Here is a 21,257-nt window from a genome sequence, read left to right on the forward strand (position 1 = left end):
TCATCATAAGATACCTCATCATGACACCCCCACAAAAAAATTATAAGAATTATTCATCAACACATCATATTTTGAGTAACTACAAAAACCAGTATTTCATTTCATTGGATCGATGCACCTAAAATTGGGGGAAAAATAAATGGCATTGGATGGAACGAATTTCATTGTACTAAATTCCATTTTATTTTATTTTTTTAGGAAACTAAACAATGGAATATGGTTTTATCTCGCTCCATTCTACTCCGTCATTTCCATCAATACAAACATTGTATTAGACTTTGTCATAAATTATAAGTCACTTTACAATATTAATGAATTAATGTTATTTTTGTTTTCGTATTATACCCTTAACTATTTATTTTTTTTCAAATTCTTTAAATTATTTTTCCGATATGATTTTTTTTTAAATATCAAATATATTATCAAAATATAGATTTTGCCCTCTAAAATCTTTTCCGTCAAAACTCTTTAAAATTCAACTCCCAAACACATCTAAACTTCACTATTTCATTTTTCAATTATTGCAATAAACCAATGTGCTACTAAATATTTTTTTGACCCACCACAATTTAGTAACAAGGCTCTTCAAACTAAATCATGACCGTTGGTGGGTTTTCTTTAGACTTGGAATTATTACAAGTGTGAAAGTGAGACCAATAATTGAAGCTTTATATCAACAATGATGACTAGCTAGCTGTAAAGATTCTCAATAATGGAATGTTTACTTTATACTACTGTACTGAGTATTGATTGTCCCTTCTTTTGTTTAACGTTTGAGGTTTTTGATGGAATTTAAGAGTTGGTTCTTTTGTTTGTAGGGTTTTTGTTCAAGGTGTTAGAAGAGAGGTTAGAAGTTAGAGAGAAACAAGATACAAACAAGATATTGAAATTCTTGTTCTCATCGTAGGGTTATTGTTTAGATGTATCTAGAAAGCGAGCTGACCTCAGATCAGTCCTAGCTTTCACTGGAGTAAATCAAAATCGAACCTATTATAGTTGAGGATTATCATAGTTATGGAATCACAATTGAGGAAACTCAGCCGACCTCGACTAATTCCAGCTTTCATAATCCACTCACACATTAACAAAATAGATTTATCCTTAGCCAATAAAATTGTGCTATTGAACGATTGGGGGAAAATTATTCATCAACGCATCATTTTTTAATGTTTTCATCAACGCAACATATTTTGAGTCATTAGAGGTGGATTTCGCATATCTCGTCATAAGATCCCTCATCATAATACATTAATAACCCCACAAAAAATTATAAGAAAAATTATTCATCAACATATCATATTGAGTAATTCATTATTGGATACATCTAAAATTGGGGGAATGAAAAAATGAATGGCATTGGATGGAACCAATGAAATATGGTTTCATTCTACACCATTTTATTTCTTTCATTTTTTTTTTACAAAATCAACCAATGAAATATGGTTTTACCCCACTCCGCTCCACCATTTTCCATCAATACAAGTCTTGGGTTTTGTTTATGAGTTTAAAGGGGAGGAGAGCTTTGAAAAAATTCTAAGTCGTTTTGAGAAAGAAAAAATTGTCATAAATTATAAATCACTTTACAATATCAATAAAATATTAAAGTTGTTTTTATTATACTCTTAATTATTTATTACGCTTTTTTTAAAATTCGTTATATTATCTTTACAATACCAATAATGAAGGGTAACTTTGTAACATAACTCATAATTGCTTTTTGCATACAAAATTAATTACGTTTAATTGGTGTAAAATTGTCAAATAGTCTTATAATTTGGGATGTAGGAAGTAAGACACAGTAGTAGTTTGTATCTTTCCTTTACCAATTGGTAACAATATGTAAATTAAATGATTTAATTTGCATACACAACAATGTAAGTTCCTAAAATATCTTTCAAAATACCATATATAATTTGATTGGATGAACTAAATCTATATTTTGATCTTATATTTATATTTTAAAAAGATTGAAAGATAAACATGATATGCCATGTTGTAATTGTACAAAGAGTAGTGTTATTTGAACAACTATATTAGACAACTTATGTAACAACTTCTTTTTTCTTTCTTTTCATTGGTCAAAAGCAATGGAGAGAGAAAAAGAAAGAGAGAATAAGAGTATAATGTGAGTATGAGAAAGTAAGTTGTCACAAAGTGGTTGTAAAAATATCATTTCTGTTGTACAAACCTTCCGAAGTCTTATAAATTTAATATTATGTTTCCTAAAATGTCTTATATATCACATTGTTCTTTTAATTTTTTACTTGAAATATCAAATATAATATCAAAATATTGATTTTTACCTCCAAAGTCTTTTCTTCCAAAATTCAACTCGCAAAAATTCGAAAGCTCAATATTTCATTTTTCAATTATTGCATCATTTTGTTATTGTATGAACCCATGTGCCATCAAATATTTTCTTGACCCACCACACTTTAGCTAGCTAAATCATTACAAGCGTGAAAGTGAGACCAATAATGACTAGCTAGCTGTAAATATTCTCAATTCTCAATATATTCTTCACCCACCACACTTTTGCTTGATCATTCGTTCATATACAGTTTGCTTGATTACTGCACACTTTCAAAGAAAAAGTAGGTTTTCTAAAAAATTTGGAAAGATTGTCTAGTTGTGAACCAAGCAGAGTTTCAATGAATGCTACTGCATATTGGAGAAAGATCAGGAGAATAGTTCATACGGCTTGAACATATGCTGAAAGTGCTGGAGACAAGGTAACCAACAAACTTGAGTTTACAGTGATTAAGTTCTAGATTTCATAAGAGTATTACAAGGGTTTATAAATCAACTTGAGTTTTATGCTTTGTATATTATCTTTTAGACAAACCAACTTGAGTTGATAAGGATAGAATCAAACATAGTCTATCTATATATAAGAATTTTGTTACTCCAGCCATGTTAATTTTACTTTTCAAACTGAAGCATAATCCTTGAAGCCTGATTCCAAGTCAAAATCCTCAAAAATATCATAAGCAGTCAATTTAACCATTAACAATGGGAAATAACAGTGGATTGATATTTTAGAAAGCTGCTACATTGATCAGATAAAAAAGTTTGATATCCACTATGAAACATTGATTACTTAATAAGTTGCAACTATGCAACATGGTAAAACTATATTATGCCAAACTCCAATAATTTTCTTTTTTTTTTTTTGTTACACTTTCTTAGATTTTCTATTGGTATATGATTTCCATTTTCGTTCTTCATTCTACTTTTCTACATGATCATTTTTTCATAACTTGATGGACTCCCTGTTTGAACTTTCTCACATATTTGTCTGAATAAGCTAAAAAAAATTCTTTGATGAAAAGTGTGTCATCAAATATCATTTTTCAAATAAACAGACTCTGAAGTTCATATCAACCATTTTATTTTTCAATGCACACACACATATGCCTAACTTTGATCTATTCAAATTTATTTAGATGGCAAGTTTTATGAATGATTTAGCGAAGCCATATGTGGAGAAATTAATAAATGGGGCGATAGCAGAATCAAGTTATATATGTTGCTTCACGTGCATTGCTAATGATTTTGAAGAAGAAAAAGCAAGATTGGAAATAGAAAGGACAACTGTTAAGCAACTTGTTGATGTGGCAACCAGTAGAGGAGAAGTTGTTCAAGCTAATGCTCTTTCTTGGGAAGAAGAAGCTGATAATCTCATTCAAGAAGACACCAAAACAAAACAAAGATGTCTTTTTGGATTTTGTCCCCATATCATATGGCGATATAAAAGAGGAAAGGAACTGACAAATAAGAAGGAGCAAATGAAAAGATTAATTGAAACTGGAAAGCAACTTTCAATTGGACTCCCTGCTCGTCTTCCAGATGTTGAACGTTATTCATCCCAACACTATATTCCTTTTAAAAGTAGAGAATCCAAATACAAAGAGCTTTTGGATGCATTGAAAGATGACAACAATTATGTAATCGGATTGAAAGGGATGGGGGGCACAGGAAAAACTACATTGGCCAAAGAAGTTGGTAAGGAACTTAAGCAGTCCAATCAATTTACTCAAATCATCGACACGACAGTGTCATTTTCTCCTGATATCAAAAAGATTCAGGATGATATTGCTGGACCCTTGGGATTGAAATTTGATGACTGTAACGAATCAGACAGACCCAAAAAACTATGGAGCAGATTAACCAATGGTGAGAAGATTCTTCTAATACTGGATGATGTGTGGGGAGATATCAATTTTGTTGAAATAGGGATTCCAGATAGTGACAATCATAAAGGATGTAGTATTCTTGTAACCACTCGCAATCACTTGGTGTGCAACAGATTAGGATGCAGTAAGACAATTCAACTGGATCTCTTATCTGAAGGGGACGCATGGATAATGTTCAAAAGGCATTCTGGTCTAAGTGAAATTTCAACTAAAAATTTGCTTGACAAGGGCCGTAAAATTGCAAATGAATGCAAAAGGTTACCAATTGCAATTGCTGCTATCGCCAGTAGTTTGAATGGCATACAACGTCCGGAAGAGTGGGAATGGGCCTTAAAATCCTTGAAGAAACATACGCCAATGCCTGATGTTGATGATGATCTATATAAAATTTATAAATGCTTGAAGTTTAGCTATGATTATATGAAGAATGAGAAGGCGAAGAAATTGTTCCTCTTGTGTTCTGTATTTCAAGAAGATGAAAAAATACCTACCGAAAGGTTAACCAGACTTGGCATCGGAGGAGGCCTTTTTGGGGACGATTTTGTCAGCTACGAAGATGCTCGAACTCAAGTTGTTATATCCAAAAATAAACTCATAGATTCTTGTTTGTTGTTGGAGGCCGGTCAAAACAGAGTGAAAATGCATGACCTGGTTCGTGATGCAGCCCAATGGATAGCAAACAAAAAGATTCAAACGGTGAAGTTGTATGATAAAAATCAAAAGGCAGTCGTTGAAAGGGAGACAAATATTAAATATTTGTTATGTGAAGGCAAGCTTAAGGATGTGTTTTCCTTTAAACTTGATGGTTCCAAGCTTGAGATTCTAATTGTCATTGTGCATAAGGATGAAGATTGTCAGAATGTGAAAATCCAAGTCCTGAACTCATTTTTTGAAAATATTCTGGACCTTAGAGTTTTTTATTTAATCCATGATTATTATCCTGAACTAGCTCTATCATTACCTCATTCAATTCAGTCATTGAAGAATATTCGATCTCTTCTCTTTAAACGTGTCAATTTGGGTGACATCTCTATTTTGGGAAACCTGCAAAGCCTTGAGACTCTTGATTTGGATGATTGTAAAATTGATGAATTGCCTCGTGGAATCACAAAACTAGAGAAACTGAAATTATTGAACTTGAATCATTGTGGAATTGAAAGGAATAATCCTTTTGAAGTGATTGAAGGATGCTTATCACTTGAAGAGTTGTATTTCACATATAGCTTTAATGATTTTTGCAAAGAAATAACTTTCCCTAAATTACGAAGGTTTAATATTGATGAATATCCGAGTTCGGTGGACGAATCATCATCAAAGCGTGTGTCTGTTGTATTCAAAGATAAGTGTTTCCTATCTGAAACAACACTCAAGTATTGTATGCAAGAAGCAGAGGTTCTTAGACTAAGAAGAATCGAGGGGGAATGGAAAAACATCATACCTGAGATTGTTCCCTTGGATCAAGGTATGAATGATATAGTTGAGCTTCATTTGAGATCCATTTCACAATTACAGTGCCTCATTGACACTAAGCACACTGAAGTGTCAAAAGTCTTCTCCAAGTTGGTTGTACTAGATCTTTGTTACCTGGATAATTTGGAAGAATTGTGCAATGGTCCTCTTTCCTTTGACTCTCTGAACTGTTTAGAGGAGCTGTCCATCAAGGATTGTAAACATTTGAAAGGCTTATTTCAAATAATTGATGATGACAGGAGTTGTGACTCAATGTTTCAGAAACTGAAAGTTCTTCGTATTTATAATTGTCCAAGAATTGAAATAATACTTCCGTTTCTCTCTGCTCATGATCTTCCAGCACTAGAATCCATCACAATACAAACTTGTGATAAGCTGAAATACATATTTGGCCAAGATGTCAAACTTGGTTCCCTCAAAACAATGGGGCTTGGTGGCATACCGAATTTCATCGACATTTTCCCAGAATGTAATCGTACAATGTCTTTGTCCATTAAGGAGCCATCTTCCATTTCTGGAGATGCTTCCGAGCCACAAGAACAATCAGAACCAATCAAATGCAATATATATTGTTGTGGTAAAAAATATGGGCACAGATTGAGGAGTACCACAAGTACTAAAACCCCATTGGTTTCTAAGGATCAACCGCAGGACAATTTAATGGTAACCCTCTTACCTTCTATTTCTTCTGTGATGTTATTTTTTGTAATTTTTTTAATACATACCATTAATCTCTGAAGCATGGTGGTACACGTACGGTGCTTATGGTACTTTAGTTCATTATTCTATTGTGAGTGAAAATTGTGACTTTCTCTTATTTATTAATAATATAGTATTATATGTGCATAGGAGTTTTTTGTGGTTGTAAACAACTAAATTTTTTTTACTATTTAAACTTTTATTGTTATGTTATTATAATAAATTGAAGAATTTAGCCCTCTCATGTTATATTATATAGCAAAACTCGTGATTTTATTGACGTACCCGTTCTTTAGTTTTTTTAAAAATAGACGTATTCTTGTACCGGTACTCGTATCGTACTGGGTACTACACCCGTACCTATGCAACATAGCTATTGATACAATTTATTATTTTAAAAAAAAATTATTTTTAAATTCATTTTACTAGACATCCTATGCTTGAAGATTACTATTAATGTACATTTTTTATTTGGGTAGAAATAAGAGATTGTTTAACTTCTATTTTTATTTGGATTGGATGACATGATTGCAGAAATCAAATTCATATTACCTTAACATATGGGAACGTGCTCAATGTCTTTCAATACCATCATATATCTTGTGCAATATTAAAGAGATTACACTGTCGAATATTTCAAAGATGAAATCAGTATTCATCCTATCCATTGCTCCAAGAATGTTGTTGGAGACTTTGTGAATTGAAGCAATAACTGGGGCACTGTCTTCCCAAAATTAAGACAGCTCCAAGTTTATAATTGTGAGAAATTGGAATACATAATTGGACACTTCACTGATGATCATCAAAACCACACAGAGGTTCATCTTCATCTTCCAGTATTAGAGACCTTCGATCTTCTCAATCTGCCAAGTTTAGTCAGCATGTGTCCCAAACAATATCACACAACATTTCCACCTTTGAAACATCTTCAACTCAATAACTGCGGGGACGGTAAAATCATCAAGGTATCCCTATTTTGTATATCTTTGTTATTTGTGAATCTAAACTTGATGATTTTTAGTCATCAAATATTTATAAATGATTTTTTTTTTTATAAAAAAGTTCCTCCACATAAGTTTCCCTATTTTTGTTACTTTTTATATTTTGATGTTTAAAAAGTTTATATTTCATTCATCTTATGATAAACAAAAATTGTGGAGCAACATTGAATAATGTTCAAATCATGCCTGTAAAAAACATTAAAAAAATTAAAATTCAAAAGATGATTAAACATGTTTGGTTTCATCACAAACTGTTTGTAGGATAATTTTGTAAGAATTGAAAAATGCGGTTTTTTTATGATGGGGACTAAAAACAAAACAATAATTTTATGTTAGCTTTTGTCAAAAAAAAAAAATAATTTTATGTTAGCTAAAAGCATGTTTAATTTTTTTAAGCAAGTACATTTTTTAGGGTGTCTCTAAAATGAACCTCTTAAATTTGGTTCAAAGGTGGCTTACCATATTTAGTAAACAATGACATTTATACCGATAAAATATGAAGAGGTTCATAATCCTCTGATGTTGAACGGAAGATGGTGTGAGGAATAGAGTAAAAGAAGTCTTCTATATATGAATAATTTTTAGGTGTGAAACTATGTATTTTTTTGAGGGAAAAAACTAAGTATTATATTACAGGAATTGAATGATGTACAACCACTAATGTGTTTATATAGTAAATTTTAAACTTACTATACTTTAATGAAACGACAAGGAAGAAAATAAAAGCTAACAATAGTTATCTATAAAAGTTGAGCTCTATGAAGTTTTAAGAATTCAAATTTATTCATAATTGACACTAAACTAAATAGATTATCAATATTTTTTTTTAATATCATCTCTCTTTGAATCAAACAAAATTGTTTGAGGTAGTCAAATAATATATTAATGGACTAGCCACATATAAAACTATATGTTTTTCTTTTGAGATAGCCAATGATACCCATTGTTATGCCAATGATATGTTTATTCAATGGAGGAACATATGTAGGAAGAGGATAGGATTTTGGTTTTTTTTTTTTTTTTAACGAAGGGAGGAAGAGTAGAAGATTGAAAAACAAAAGGGTTGGAGTGTTGAAAATTAAATAACAATATTAATTAAATTAAATAATGTAGGACTTTCTTTTGGTTACATTCTAATGTAGTAATTTAATCCATAGCCTTTTATCATCTTTATTGTACTTACAGGACTTTGTTATTCTTATTTTATGCATTGTGTTTATTTCCCATTCATTTATTGCAGGAATTGACTGGGAATATTGTGGATCATTTTCTCGCTTTGGAGAGACTCAGAGTAAAGAATAACTCCAAAGTAGAAAGTATCATTTGTCTTAATGAAATAAATGAACAACAAATGAACTTAGCTTTGGAAGTCATTCATTTAGATGATCTGCCTATGATGACATGCCTTTTTGTGGGTCCCAAAAATTTGATTTCCCTCCAAAACCTTACAAGATTAAAAATCAAGGGATGTGAAAAATTGAAAATTGTTTTCTCCACTTCTATAATAAGGTGTCTACCACAGTTGTTTGATATGAGAATTGAAGAATGCAAAGAGTTGAAGCATATTATTGAAGATGATTTGGAGAGTAAAAAATCCTCAAATGTTATGTCTACAACAAAGACATGCTTCCCAAAGCTAAAAAGACTTGGTGTAGTAAAGTGCAACAAGTTGAAATATGTCTTTCCAATCTCCATATGTAAAGACCTTCCTGAGCTACATATTCTAATGGTAAGAGAAGCAGATGAGTTAGAGAAAATATTTGTAAGTGAAGGTGATGATCACAAAGTGGAGATTCCAAATCTGAAAGTTGTAATATTTGAAAATCTACCAAGCCTCAGTCATGCACAGGGAATTCAATTTCAAGCTGTAAAAAATCGTTTCATACAGAATTGTCAAAAACTGTCTCTGGCTTCAGCATCAACAACAGACTCCAAAAATGATATTTCTGCTTCAGATTTTGACTACGGTACAGACTCTATCCAATATATTTTTAAAAACTATTACATGTTGGCCGTAAATAATTACATATCATGCATTAGTATTGTTAAAGGATAAAAACAATTGAATCTTCAAAAGTAGCGATATCACGTATGCATGCATAAGTATTTCTAAAACGTAAGGGATCGTGTAGTGACCTATCGAATAGAAGCTTTAATTTTATGTAAAATTTAATTATTATGTAGATAGATAAACAATATTGTGCATGTTTAAACTTAAAAATGATGATATACAATTGCAAGCGGAAGTTTTTATTTTATTATGCTTGAGTTACTATATAAGGATGTTAATCTCTATTATACTTTGCTGTAGATATGGAATTGTTTAACTATTGGAAGACTCTGTTTCAACAATTACAAAGAGAGACCAAAGGCCACGATAGTGATAATGAAAATCCTAGTCCACAAACCACGAAAGATTTTGCGGTTGGGATTGAAGTTCAAACAGCATTGGAACACAAGTTGACTTCTCCACAGGTAAATACTAATAAATATTTTGAGGTTAGGATTGAAGTCCAGAAATCTTGTGCTTACCACTTCTGAATCCAATCTGTCGCAGAATCAAAATATTAATTAGAATATTATACCATTTATATTGTTTTTTTTTCAGTTATTGTATTATTAGGTAGTCAACTATTGTCATTAACCTGTAATTATGTAGGATCTCTGCAATTAATTAGGATTCTAATTCTTTCTCTATTAAAGAGACAATTCCCCTGTACATTGGAACATATCAAGAAATTATTCTCCTCTCATTCTTCTCTACTTGGCATCAGAGCAATTTCTCTGCAGCCTGCGCCTCTGTACTTCCATGACTGACAGTTCCTCAGTCAATAGTGAAGAGGAGAATAGAACTCCCAAAAACATGCTGCCTAAAAATGAGCAGAAGGTTGCTTATGGCGGTGATTCCCATTCTATCCAAATCACCTCTTTTCGACTCAATGGGTCGAACTATTTTAGGTGGTCTCAATCTGTCCAGATGTATATCCGTGGCAAAGGAAAAATGGGTTATCTTACTGGTGATCGCAAAGAACCAGATGCTAGTGACCCACAACATGATGTGTGGGATGCTGAAAACTCCATGGTAATGACATGGTTGGTAAACTCCATGGAAGAGGAAATCAGCAGCAACTATATGTGTTATTCCACAGCAAAAGAATTGTGGGAAAGTGTGAAAGAAATGTACTCTGATCTGGAAAATAAGTCTCAGATCTATGAACTTACATTAAAGGCTAGAGAAATTCGGCAAGGAAATGAAAATGTCACAAAATACTTTCATTCCTTAAAACGGATTTGGCAAGAACTTGATCTCTTCAACACCTATAAGTGGAATTCAACCGACGATGAGAAACACCATCAACAAACAGTGGAAGAAGGAAGAATTTTTCAGTTTCTTGCCGGTCTCAATGAGGAGTTAGATGAAGTTCGTGGAAGGATCATTGGAAGATCAACCTTACCTTCACTAGGAGAAATGTTTTCTGAAGTTAGAAGGGAGGAAACTCGCAGGAGTGTCATGATGGGAAAGGCAAAATCTGATCCATATCCTCCTGAGACCAATGCCTTGATTGCGGATACTGCTGCCCTTAAAAGTTCTTCAAATCAGAGGAACACATCTAACGTCGTGTGTGACTACTGCAACAGACCACGTCACACCCGAGAGACCTGCTGGAAACTCCATGGGAAACCAGCACATCTGAAAAATGGCAAACTGGGTCCCAGATCTGTTCCTGCAGCACATGAGGCTAAAAAATCCTTGCCCAACCAGGATCAAGTTGAGGAGCTCATAAGGTTGCTAAAATCTAGTTCTTTGTCTGGTATTCCTAATGCTTCTTTGGCACAAACAGGTAATTTTAGTACCCCTACTTCTCTAAGTTGCACCTCAAATATGCCTGCACCATGGATCATAGATTCAGGTGCTTCTGACCATATGACCGGCCTTTCTTCTCTATTTCAAACATATTCACCTTGTCCTGGAAATAAAAAAATTAAAATTGCAGATGGAAGTTTTTCACCAATTGCAGGAGAAGGAAAAATTCCTTTATCTACGCACATTGATTTAAAAAATGTGCTACATGTACCAAAACTTTCATATAACCTTCTCTCTGTTAGTAAAATCTGCGAAGACTCAAATTGTTATGTAAAGTTTTTTAACACTCATTGTATTTTTCAGGACCGGAATTCGGGGAAGATGATTGGCAGTGCTAAAATGATGGATGGACTCTATTACTTTGAGGGTGTTTTTGAGAATAAAGTGGCTCATGGCCTTAGTGGTATCAGTTCTGCCTCTGTTAGGGATCAAATAATGCTCTGGCATAATAGACTAGGGCACCCTAATTTTCAATATCTTAGGCATTTGTTTCCAGATTTATTCAAAAATGTTAATTGTTCTTCTTTTGAATGTGAAAGTTGTGTTCTTTCTAAAAGTCATTAAACTCCTTATTCCTCTCGACCTTATCATGCATCCAAACCTTTTTATTTAATCCATAGTGATGTATGGGGTCCATCTAAAATTACAACTCAATTTGGGAAAAGGTGGTTTGTGACCTTTATTGACGATCATACACGGCTATGTTGGGTCTATCTTATGAAGGATAAATCTGAAGTACCAGAGATATTTAAATGTTTTTCAAAAATGATAGAAACTCAATTTGATGCAAAAATCTCCATTTTGAGAAGTGACAATGGTACTGAATATTTTAATAAAAACCTCGGAGAGTTTTTTCAACATAAAGGTATTCAGCATCAATCAACATGCCCAAATACGCCTCAACAAAATGGCATAGCTGAAAGAAAGAATAGACATCTTCTTGAGGTAGCTCGTGCCATTATGTTTGAGAGCAATGTTCCTAAATTTTTATGGGGGGATGCGGTTCTAACAGCATCATATCTCATAAATAGGATGCCCACTCGTGTGTTAAGTTATCGCACACCATTGGATGTTTTCAAAACTTTTTTTCCAGCATGTCGATTGCATACCGACTTACCTTTAAAAGTGTTTGGATGTACTGTTTTTATGTATGCCCCTAACTCTCGTTCTAAACTAGATCCAAGAGCTGAAAAATGTATTTTTGTTGGTTATTCTCCCAACCAAAAGGGGTACAAGTGTTACAATCCTAACACAAAGAAGGTTCATGTTAGTATGAATGTCACTTTTTTAGAACTACAATCTTTCTATCACAAAAATTCCCTTCAGGGGGAGAGTGTTAATGAAGACAATTTTTTAAGTGACAACAATTTGAATGAACCTTTACCAAATCCTGTTTTTAACATTGAGGATATAGAATTAATTGATCACACAATTGCACATAAAGAAGTAGAACATGTGGAAACAGATCCTGAAATTGATAAGGGAAACCTTGTCCCAGACTTAGGTGGTGCCCAAATAGGAAAGGAAATACCACAATCAAAACAAGAGCTTCGTGTTTATGCTCGGAAATATCCTCAAAAGGTCAGAAGTCAGTCCATCATTTCAGCATCCAATCAACTAGAAACCCCGGATGATGGTTCAACAAAGATGCCTCAAGAACAAACAGGTAATTCTGAAACTTCCACTTCTAATATTGATCTACCCATAGCCGTTAGGAAAAAAACCAGAACTTGCACCAAGAAATCACTTAAAACCAGTACAAACTATCCCATTTCCAATTATGTCTCCTACCAAAACCTCTCCCAAAACTACCGAGCCTTTACTTCTAAAATCACGAATTTGTTTGTGCCTAGAAACATTGAGGAAGCACTAGATGATCCCAACTGGAAATTAGCAGTCCTAGATGAGCTTAATGCTCTCAAGAAAAATGAAACATGGGAAATTGCGAGCCTACCACATGACAAAAAGAAGGTGGGTTGTAAGTGGGTTTTTACCATCAAGTGCAAAGCAGATGGAAGTGTGGAGAGGTACAAGGCTAGGTTAGTAGCTAAGGGATTTACCCAAACTTATGGTATAGATTATCAAGAGACCTTTGCTCCAGTTGCAAAACTCAACTCTATACGTGTTCTTTTATCCCTTGCTGCCAACTTGAACTGGCCTTTACATCAACTTGATGTAAAGAATGCTTTTCTAAATGGAGAGCTAGAGGAAGAAGTGTTCATGAGTCTTCCCCCTGGATTTGAGGAAAAATTGGGAAGAAATAAAGTTTGTAGATTGAAGAAGTCTTTGTATGGTTTGAAACAATCCCCAAGAGCTTGGTTTGAGAGGTTTGGAACTGTGGTAAAAGGACTCGGTTACATCCAAAGTCAAGCTGATCATACACTGTTTTATAAACATTCAGCCACTAATAAAATTGCTATTTTGATTGTATATGTGGATGACATCATATTAACAGGTGATGATAGCTTGGAGCTTACAAGCTTAAGGGAGAAACTTGCTAAGGTCTTTGAAATCAAAGAACTTGGTCCTCTAAAATACTTCCTTGGAATTGAGTTTGCAAGATCAAAGGAGGGTATTTTTATGAATCAGCGGAAGTATGTTCTGGATCTTTTAAAAGAAACTGGATTACTTGGATGTAAATCTGCTGAGACACCCATGGAATCCAACATAAAATTGCAGCCTGCTGAAGCTGGAAATATGGTAGATAAAGGGAGGTATCAGCGATTGGTAGGAAGACTGATATACTTATCTCATACGCGTCCAGACATAGCTTTTGCTGTAAGTTTGGTGAGTCAGTTCATGCATGCACCAGGACCTGAACATCAAGAAGCTGTTTTCAGGATCTTAAGATACTTGAAGGGATCACCCGGGAAGGGACTTCTTTATAAAAATCGCGGACATCTCCAAGTAGAATCCTACACAGATGCAGATTGGGCTGGAAGTATAACTGATCGAAGATCAACATCAGGTTATTGTACTTTTGTAGGGGGAAACTTGGTTAGTTGGAGGAGCAAGAAACAAAGTGTTGTAGCAAGAAGTAGCGCTGAAGCTGAATTTAGAGCAGTGGCTCATGGAATTTGTGAGGGGTTGTGGGTGGAAAAGCTACTGCAAGAATTGAATTTTTATAATTCTCCACCTATAAAATTGTATTGTGACAACAAGTCTGCAATATCTATTGCACACAACCCAGTCCTACATGACAGGACCAAACATGTTGAAGTTGACAAACATTTCATCAAGGAAAAAATAGAAAGGGGACAGATATGTATGACTTATATTCCCACTACAGAACAATTGGCAGATATCTTGACGAAAGGACTACCCAAGAAACCTTTTGACTACATAACTCGCAAGCTGTCCATGGAAGACATTTTCAAGCCAGCTTGAGGGGGAGTGTCGCAGAATCAAAATATTAATTAGAATATTATACCATTTATATTGTTTATTTTTCAGTTATTGTATTATTAGGTAGTCAACTATTGTCATTAACCTGTAATTATGTAGGATCTCTGCAATTAATTAGGATTCTAATTCTTTCTCTATTAAAGAGACAATTCCCCTGTACATTGGAACATATCAAGAAATTATTCTCCTCTCATTCTTCTCTACTCAATCACAATGACAATATATTTGAATCAAGCATGCTATTCTTTTGTGCAGATAAAAATGAAAGAAACACCAGAGACGGAGAATGAACTTATTGAAAATGTTCCTGATTTAGAAATACCAACAAACTTAAAAGTGATTTCTAGGCCATGTTTGAATTGAGTTAGAGATTTAATTGATGCAATTAATAGCTGAAGATCATTAATGCTTATGTTCTTGTTACAGGAGTTGATGAATAAACGATCAATGGACCAACAACTTTCACTTGGAGAAACTGATACTGCCGTCAAACCTTCTCAGGTAAATCATGTAATATCGTACCACCGCATTGTGCATATAAAGCTAAAAATGAAATACTAAAAGAAATATATTTTATTTCAAGTGCTTCCTAAGAAAAAGGCATTTCCCCTCATTTTTCTTGTATTCTTTTTAACACTTTTTCAATGCAGGAATTGAATTATACTACAATCTTAAACATCCATTTAATTTTAAGCAGGGTATCGAAATAAGTGTTGAAGAAGGAACCACATCAGCTAATGCCAAGACAATAACAACATTAGGTCCATTATCTACTTCTAAGCATAAATCATCTTCACATGTGAGTTTATTTTATATAACAAAGCCTTCAAATTAACATAGTCTTCTGCTTGTAGTTATTGCTGTCATATTTTTCTTTTTGTTATTTATTTAATTTCCATGGAATTGGATTTGTAAGAATCAAGCTTTAAACTAATTTTGATAATATAAAGAGGAAAAAAATGGAATCTACAGCTTTTAAATTTTGGAAAAATTCTATTGCTGTAATATTTTGGAAAATTTTTGATATATGAGGGAAAACTACTGGAGGCAATCCATACCATTCCCTACTTTCTTCTTCCGAATCTTTCGTCCTTTTTGGTTTGACAACAGATATTAAGAAAGTACAAAATTAGACAGGTTTAGTCCATTTTATCCGTAATTCATTCAATGCATGCTTTTGGTTTTTTGTAAGTGTACAAAAGAAAAAACATCATTCATTGAATCTTGGTTTCCTAAAAGAACCAAAGTTTTGGGACAAAAATAAAAAGCTAAAAGAACAGACGGAGTAATATGTATTGAGGCTAATCCAGAAAAACATACTAAGACTTCATGATGATATCATTTGTATGTTTGAGCTTGAATTTTCGTAGGAATATGGTGACGGCGAAATGGCCATATCTTCTCCAATTTCCATAACAAGGCCTCTTACCACTCAAGAAGTTCATGTAAATAACTTGCAGGAAACTAGTAACACTAATGATGATCAAGGTGAAGACTCTTTGGATCAATTTTATTTTCTTAAGTTATCTCATCACCCTTTTCATTTTGAAGTTTAACTCTCTTCTTTCCCACCTTTTGTTCAGTTTCTGTAAATGATGATTCTGTCATAAAAGTAACTTCAATTGTTGAGGAACAATTTTCTAAGGATGTTGAATTTAGAGTTCCAGAATCTAAGCTCACTCCAATCATCCCTTCCCCTCAAGCATTTCAATCTCCTCCAATGCTATCCGGAGGTATAGATTTTTTTCCTTCATTTTATTTTCAAAAACTTTATTTGGTGTACTCAGAGAGGACTAATTATTCTTTTTTATACTTTCAGGGTACCCTTCTCAAATCGATGAAGAATTAGTAAGTTCATCATCAGGACCATTATTTCATTAATAACTGCCATTCGATTGGTTTCCTATGAATCAAGATTTAAACTAATTTTGATATAAAGAAATTATTTTTGAGTCTATTGCTTCTAAATCTTGTATTCAAAGTTAAAGAGTATTATTACTCAATAATTTATAATTGTTAAGGCTTTAACACTGAAATTCTTTTGTTTATGATAACATCATTTGTTGACGTAAATTTGTGTAGGAAGATGGTGATGACGAAACATCCATGACTTCTTTATCCATTGCCACTACCAAAACCAATGATCAAGGTGAAAATGCTTTGAATATATTTTTATATTCTTATTTTACTTCAATATTCATCACCCTTTTGATTTTGAACTTTTTTCTATCTCACAATTTGTTTAGTTTCTCGGAATGGTGATGCTTTCAAGAAAGTAAGCTCAAATATTGAGGAACAATTTCCTAAGATTGATTATATAATAGTTTCCAAATCTAAACCCTCTCCTTCGATCACGTCTTCTGTTGCGTCTCAATTTCCTCCTGTGCCTTCTAAAGGTATTTTATTGCTTACATTTTATTTTTAATTAACTTTGTTGTGCTCAAATAGGCTTAATTATTCTTTCCTATACTTTCAGGGGACCCTTCTCAAAAAGTAGAAGATTTCAGTTCTTCTTTGCTTGTCAAGAGGGAGCTTGAGCAACTACTCTCCAAGAAGCATTTGGATTATGAGAACCTGTCTTTGTTGAATGATTTCTTTGTTAAGCATCCTTCGGTTCTTTTAAACGACACTTCATTGAGTAACAGATACAAGGGTTATGTCTACAACTGCCTAGCTGAGCTATTGAAATTCCTTCAAACTCATAGTGTGTTGGATGTGTTAGGTTCAAGCCACTCTGAATTTGTTGAGTTATTACAAGATGTGCGCAGATGTGGTTTTGATAAGGAATGGTTGGATGATGTTGAAAAGCGAGCTTTGTTTCCTGGTTTACAAGCCTCTCAAGATGCATTGCAAAAATTGTTGGACTCAAAAGACATTTTGACTCAACATGTGAAGGATCTTAAGCATCAATTGGCTTCCTCTGAAGCTGTTTTGCATAGCATCACTCAACAGGAGGCACAAATTTTAGAAACTCTAGCTGCTTTAAGTGACCCTATTGGCTATTAGACTATTTTATTCCTTGCATTCGCTCAAGTTGTTCCGTGCTTTACTTTATCCTTGAATATTATTTATTGTTTGGGTTGTTTTTCTGTTTCTCATCTCAAATGAGTTAAATAATCTTACTGAATTTGTGTATTTTGAAAATTATTATTGATTGTTGTATCATTGTACGTTAAAAATGTTGGTCATGAAGTATTGATATATTCCTTATTTCAAATAAGAAAACAAGTTGAACAAATATTGTTATATGGAACACATTTCAAATGTATCCTAAGATTTGAATAAACAAATCGTGACTAAGAGAAAAATCGAGATACACGACAATATGCAGAGATGATGAACGAATTTAGTTTTTTGTAGATTTAATAGCAAGGTTGTTAATTATAGTCGGCACCTACAGCTGCAGCTGCAATATAAAGGATTTTGAAGTCTCCTCAATGGTATTACCACCCAATATGGATGTATTAGTGGTATTTTTCTGCATTTTATGGCAAGAAGAAACTTCGCAGCCTAACCTAGTAATATGTTAGTGTGTAGCCTCTAAAGATTGGATAGACTATTCAGATTTTTCATCTCAGAACTTTTGAAAGGGGTAAGAATAAATTTGTGTGTTGTATGTGATTAGGTTGGTGCTATTCTTGGTACACCAGAAAATTTGGAGAGGCTTTATTTAGAGGTTCATCTCATAAGTACTCTCAAGCACCAAATACCAATCCATCATGCAATTGTATCTACATGAACATGATCCTACAGTAATTCATAGGGACCTAAGTGTGATAACATACTTGTCAATGGACATCTTGGACAAGCAAAAATTGGTGACTTGGGTCTAATAGCGATTCTTCGTGGTTCGACCCCAACCCACGGTGTTATAGGTACTTATTTTTTCTATTTTTGTGTTTCTTTTAGACAAATGATAGCAGCAGGCAGAATTTGTTTGTATCAGGAATTGAAGACTTGATCTTCTTCATAAGAATCCTGCTCTTTACCCAAACGGTTTTACTCACTCCCAAAGTAAAATACAAATATACCCCTACGCATGTTGTAACACCCACGTCGTGGCTTTCGATATCCCGCTAGGTGGATACGAAAGGTTTCCGCCAGGTGGAACGGGCATTATCCTTAAGGATGACCCCACGATAATAGAAGGAACCGAAACACATCGGAATGAGAGGGATCCGGAGGCCGTGTAGGTATGGGACTACATGGTTGAAGGAAGGCTTATAAGAATTGTTAGGTACTACCCATATCAACAAGATGCATCTTCTTTTCGGGAGCTCAATCCATAGGAACTCCACAGTTAAGCGTGCTTGGCTTGGAGTAGTACTAGGATGGGTGACCTACTGGGAAGTTTCCCGGTAAGCATGTGAGTGAGGACAAAGCATGCTGAAAAGACTCGTGTTGGTTTGTGGGGTTAGTCGGCAATCCTGTAAGCAGTCTGGGATGTTACAGTTGGTATCAGAGCAGACCTCTCCCAGTACGGTGTGGTTCGGGGACGAACCAAGCGGAAGCTGGTGGGCATGTAACACCCACGTCGTGGCTTTCGATATCCCGCTAGGTGGATACGAAAGGTTTCCGCCAGGTGGAACGGGCACTATCTGTAAGGATGACCCCACGATAATAGAAGGAACCGAAACACATCGGAATGAGAGGGATCCGGAGGCCGTGTAGGTATGGGACTACATGGTTGAAGGAAGGCTTATAAGAATTGTTAGGTACTACCCATATCAACAAGATGCATCTTCTTTTCGGGAGCTCAATCCATAGGAACTCCACAGTTAAGCGTGCTTGGCTTGGAGTAGTACTAGGATGGGTGACCTACCGGGAAGTTTCCCGGTAAGCATGTGAGTGAGGACAAAGCATGCTGAAAAGACTCGTGTTGGTTTGTGGGGTTAGTCGGCAATCCTGTAAGCAGTCTGGGATGTTACACATGTTAACATGCGTTACGTAAGTTAACTTACGCTAGTTGCAATGTTTACGCAACTTAAGTCACGTTGCGTAACTTAAGATGCGCTACGTGATGTTATTAACCCAGGCAGAACCTCATTCTGCCTCATTTTCAACAAACAACACACACACTTCTCAATTTTCTCTCAAATTTCCCAACTTCAAAATTCTTTCAACTTCAAATCAAACAACACTACAACAACAAGAACAAGTAAGCTTTCACTTAAACTATCATTTTCAACAAACAACACACACACTTCTCAATTTTCTCTCAAATTTCCCAACTTCAAAATTCCTTCAACTTCAAATCAAACAACACTACAACAACAAGAACAAGTAAGCTTTCACTTAAACTATGTTGTTATGATAAAAAATTTCACTTAATCTAGAATTTTTTAGGTTTATTGTTTTGTTAAAATTTTAAATTTTTTTGCAAGAAATTATAGAATGCTACATGCAAATGACTTATAGTGTTTAATTCTTATGATGTTTAGATGTTTGCATGATTATGTTAGATTTTTTACACTTAGATTAGATTTTTTTAGATTAGGGTTTGTTTAATTTTTGGTTATTTTGTTTTTTGCAATATATGATACAATGTTACATGCAAATGAGTAATATTGCTTAATTATTTAGATGTTTGCATGTTTATGTTGTAGTTATCATTTTTAGGGTTTATGTATAATATGCACACCAAGTGTTTGGTTAAATGTTTGAATGAGTTTTTCATTGATTATTTTTAATTTCTATGTGCGTAGATTTGAAACAATGGCCGGGTGGATCGACGTTCATGCAACATTCAACGGCGGAGAACCTCAAAGGTTGAAGGTTCGGTGCCTTGATGTAACGCTAAGAGATCTCAAGGATCAACTGAATGAATTCAACCAAGGAGTCAACCCAAGAGACACAAGGAGGGTGCAAAATGTTCGATATAAACGTCCAAAGCTCAACGAGAGGAGCGTATCATTCACTTGGGTGGAGTTAAAGAACGACGAAAACGTGACGAGTATGTTTTGGGAGCACACCAAGTTCCAGTGGATCGATATGCGGGTGACGTTGCTGAGATCAACTGAAGATATCATCAACAGCTTGATTCCGCCAGAAGATCGTCATTAGTTAGGGTAAGGTGCATTCCAACTACAACATTTGTCTTACCTCTGAAATGGGGTAATTCAAACTTGCCAAACGGCGAGGACTCAAGCATTTCGCTCGGCATTCATGTTTTTCCTTTGAAAAGATTAAATTCTTGTTAGGCTGGTTTAGATGAAGGTATTAAGTGTCAAGGAATGGACCTCATTTCGGTGGCACTTGAATACCTTCATCTAAATCAAGCCTAACAAAAATTTATTCTTTTCAAAGGAAAGCATGAATGTCGAGCGAAATGCTTGAGTCCTGTTGTTTGGCAAGTTTGAATTTGCCCCATTTCAGAGGTAAGACATTTGTTGTAGTTGGAATGCACCTTCCAACTACGCCATTTTTATTTGAATTAATGTTGTGTACTTATTATAATTTACTTATTCGATACACAATATTTATTCGAATTCACGCTATCGCAATTTTTTTTCTAATTTCCTTTATTTGAATTTATTAATTCAATACAATTTATTAATTCAATACGCAATCGTAAAATAAATATAAAAAAATAAAATAAAATAAAACAATGAAAAAAAATAA

The 21,257-nt window shown here is 34.1% G+C and overlaps 2 protein-coding genes across 2 annotated transcripts; both read left to right on the top strand.

Moving 5' to 3' along the window:
* Window positions 1-3,446: 3,446 nt before the first annotated feature.
* On the top strand, window positions 3,447-7,077 carry LOC146939341 (putative disease resistance protein At1g61300). The gene is made up of 2 exons (XM_085757419.1): window positions 3,447-6,329; window positions 6,900-7,077. Exons 1-2 carry the CDS (start codon window positions 3,447-3,449, stop codon window positions 7,062-7,064), a joined length of 3,048 nt encoding a protein of 1,015 aa, XP_085613545.1. The 3' UTR covers window positions 7,065-7,077.
* Window positions 7,078-7,197: 120 nt separating this feature from the next.
* LOC146939342 (uncharacterized) lies at window positions 7,198-17,861 on the top strand. Its single transcript, XM_085757428.1, has 12 exons — window positions 7,198-7,330; window positions 8,607-9,333; window positions 9,678-9,841; window positions 14,892-14,972; window positions 15,063-15,137; window positions 15,334-15,435; window positions 16,007-16,124; window positions 16,220-16,369; window positions 16,456-16,484; window positions 16,719-16,785; window positions 16,883-17,032; window positions 17,113-17,861. The coding sequence occupies exons 1-12, from the start codon at window positions 7,247-7,249 to the stop codon at window positions 17,640-17,642; spliced, it is 2,277 nt and encodes a 758-aa protein (XP_085613554.1). The 5' UTR covers window positions 7,198-7,246; the 3' UTR covers window positions 17,643-17,861.
* Window positions 17,862-21,257: the final 3,396 nt, after the last annotated feature.

Source organism: Medicago sativa, chromosome 3 (assembly GCF_051527215.1).
Source record: "Medicago sativa cultivar Bolivia chromosome 3, Bolivia_mono, whole genome shotgun sequence".
NCBI lineage: Eukaryota > Viridiplantae > Streptophyta > Magnoliopsida > Fabales > Fabaceae > Medicago > Medicago sativa.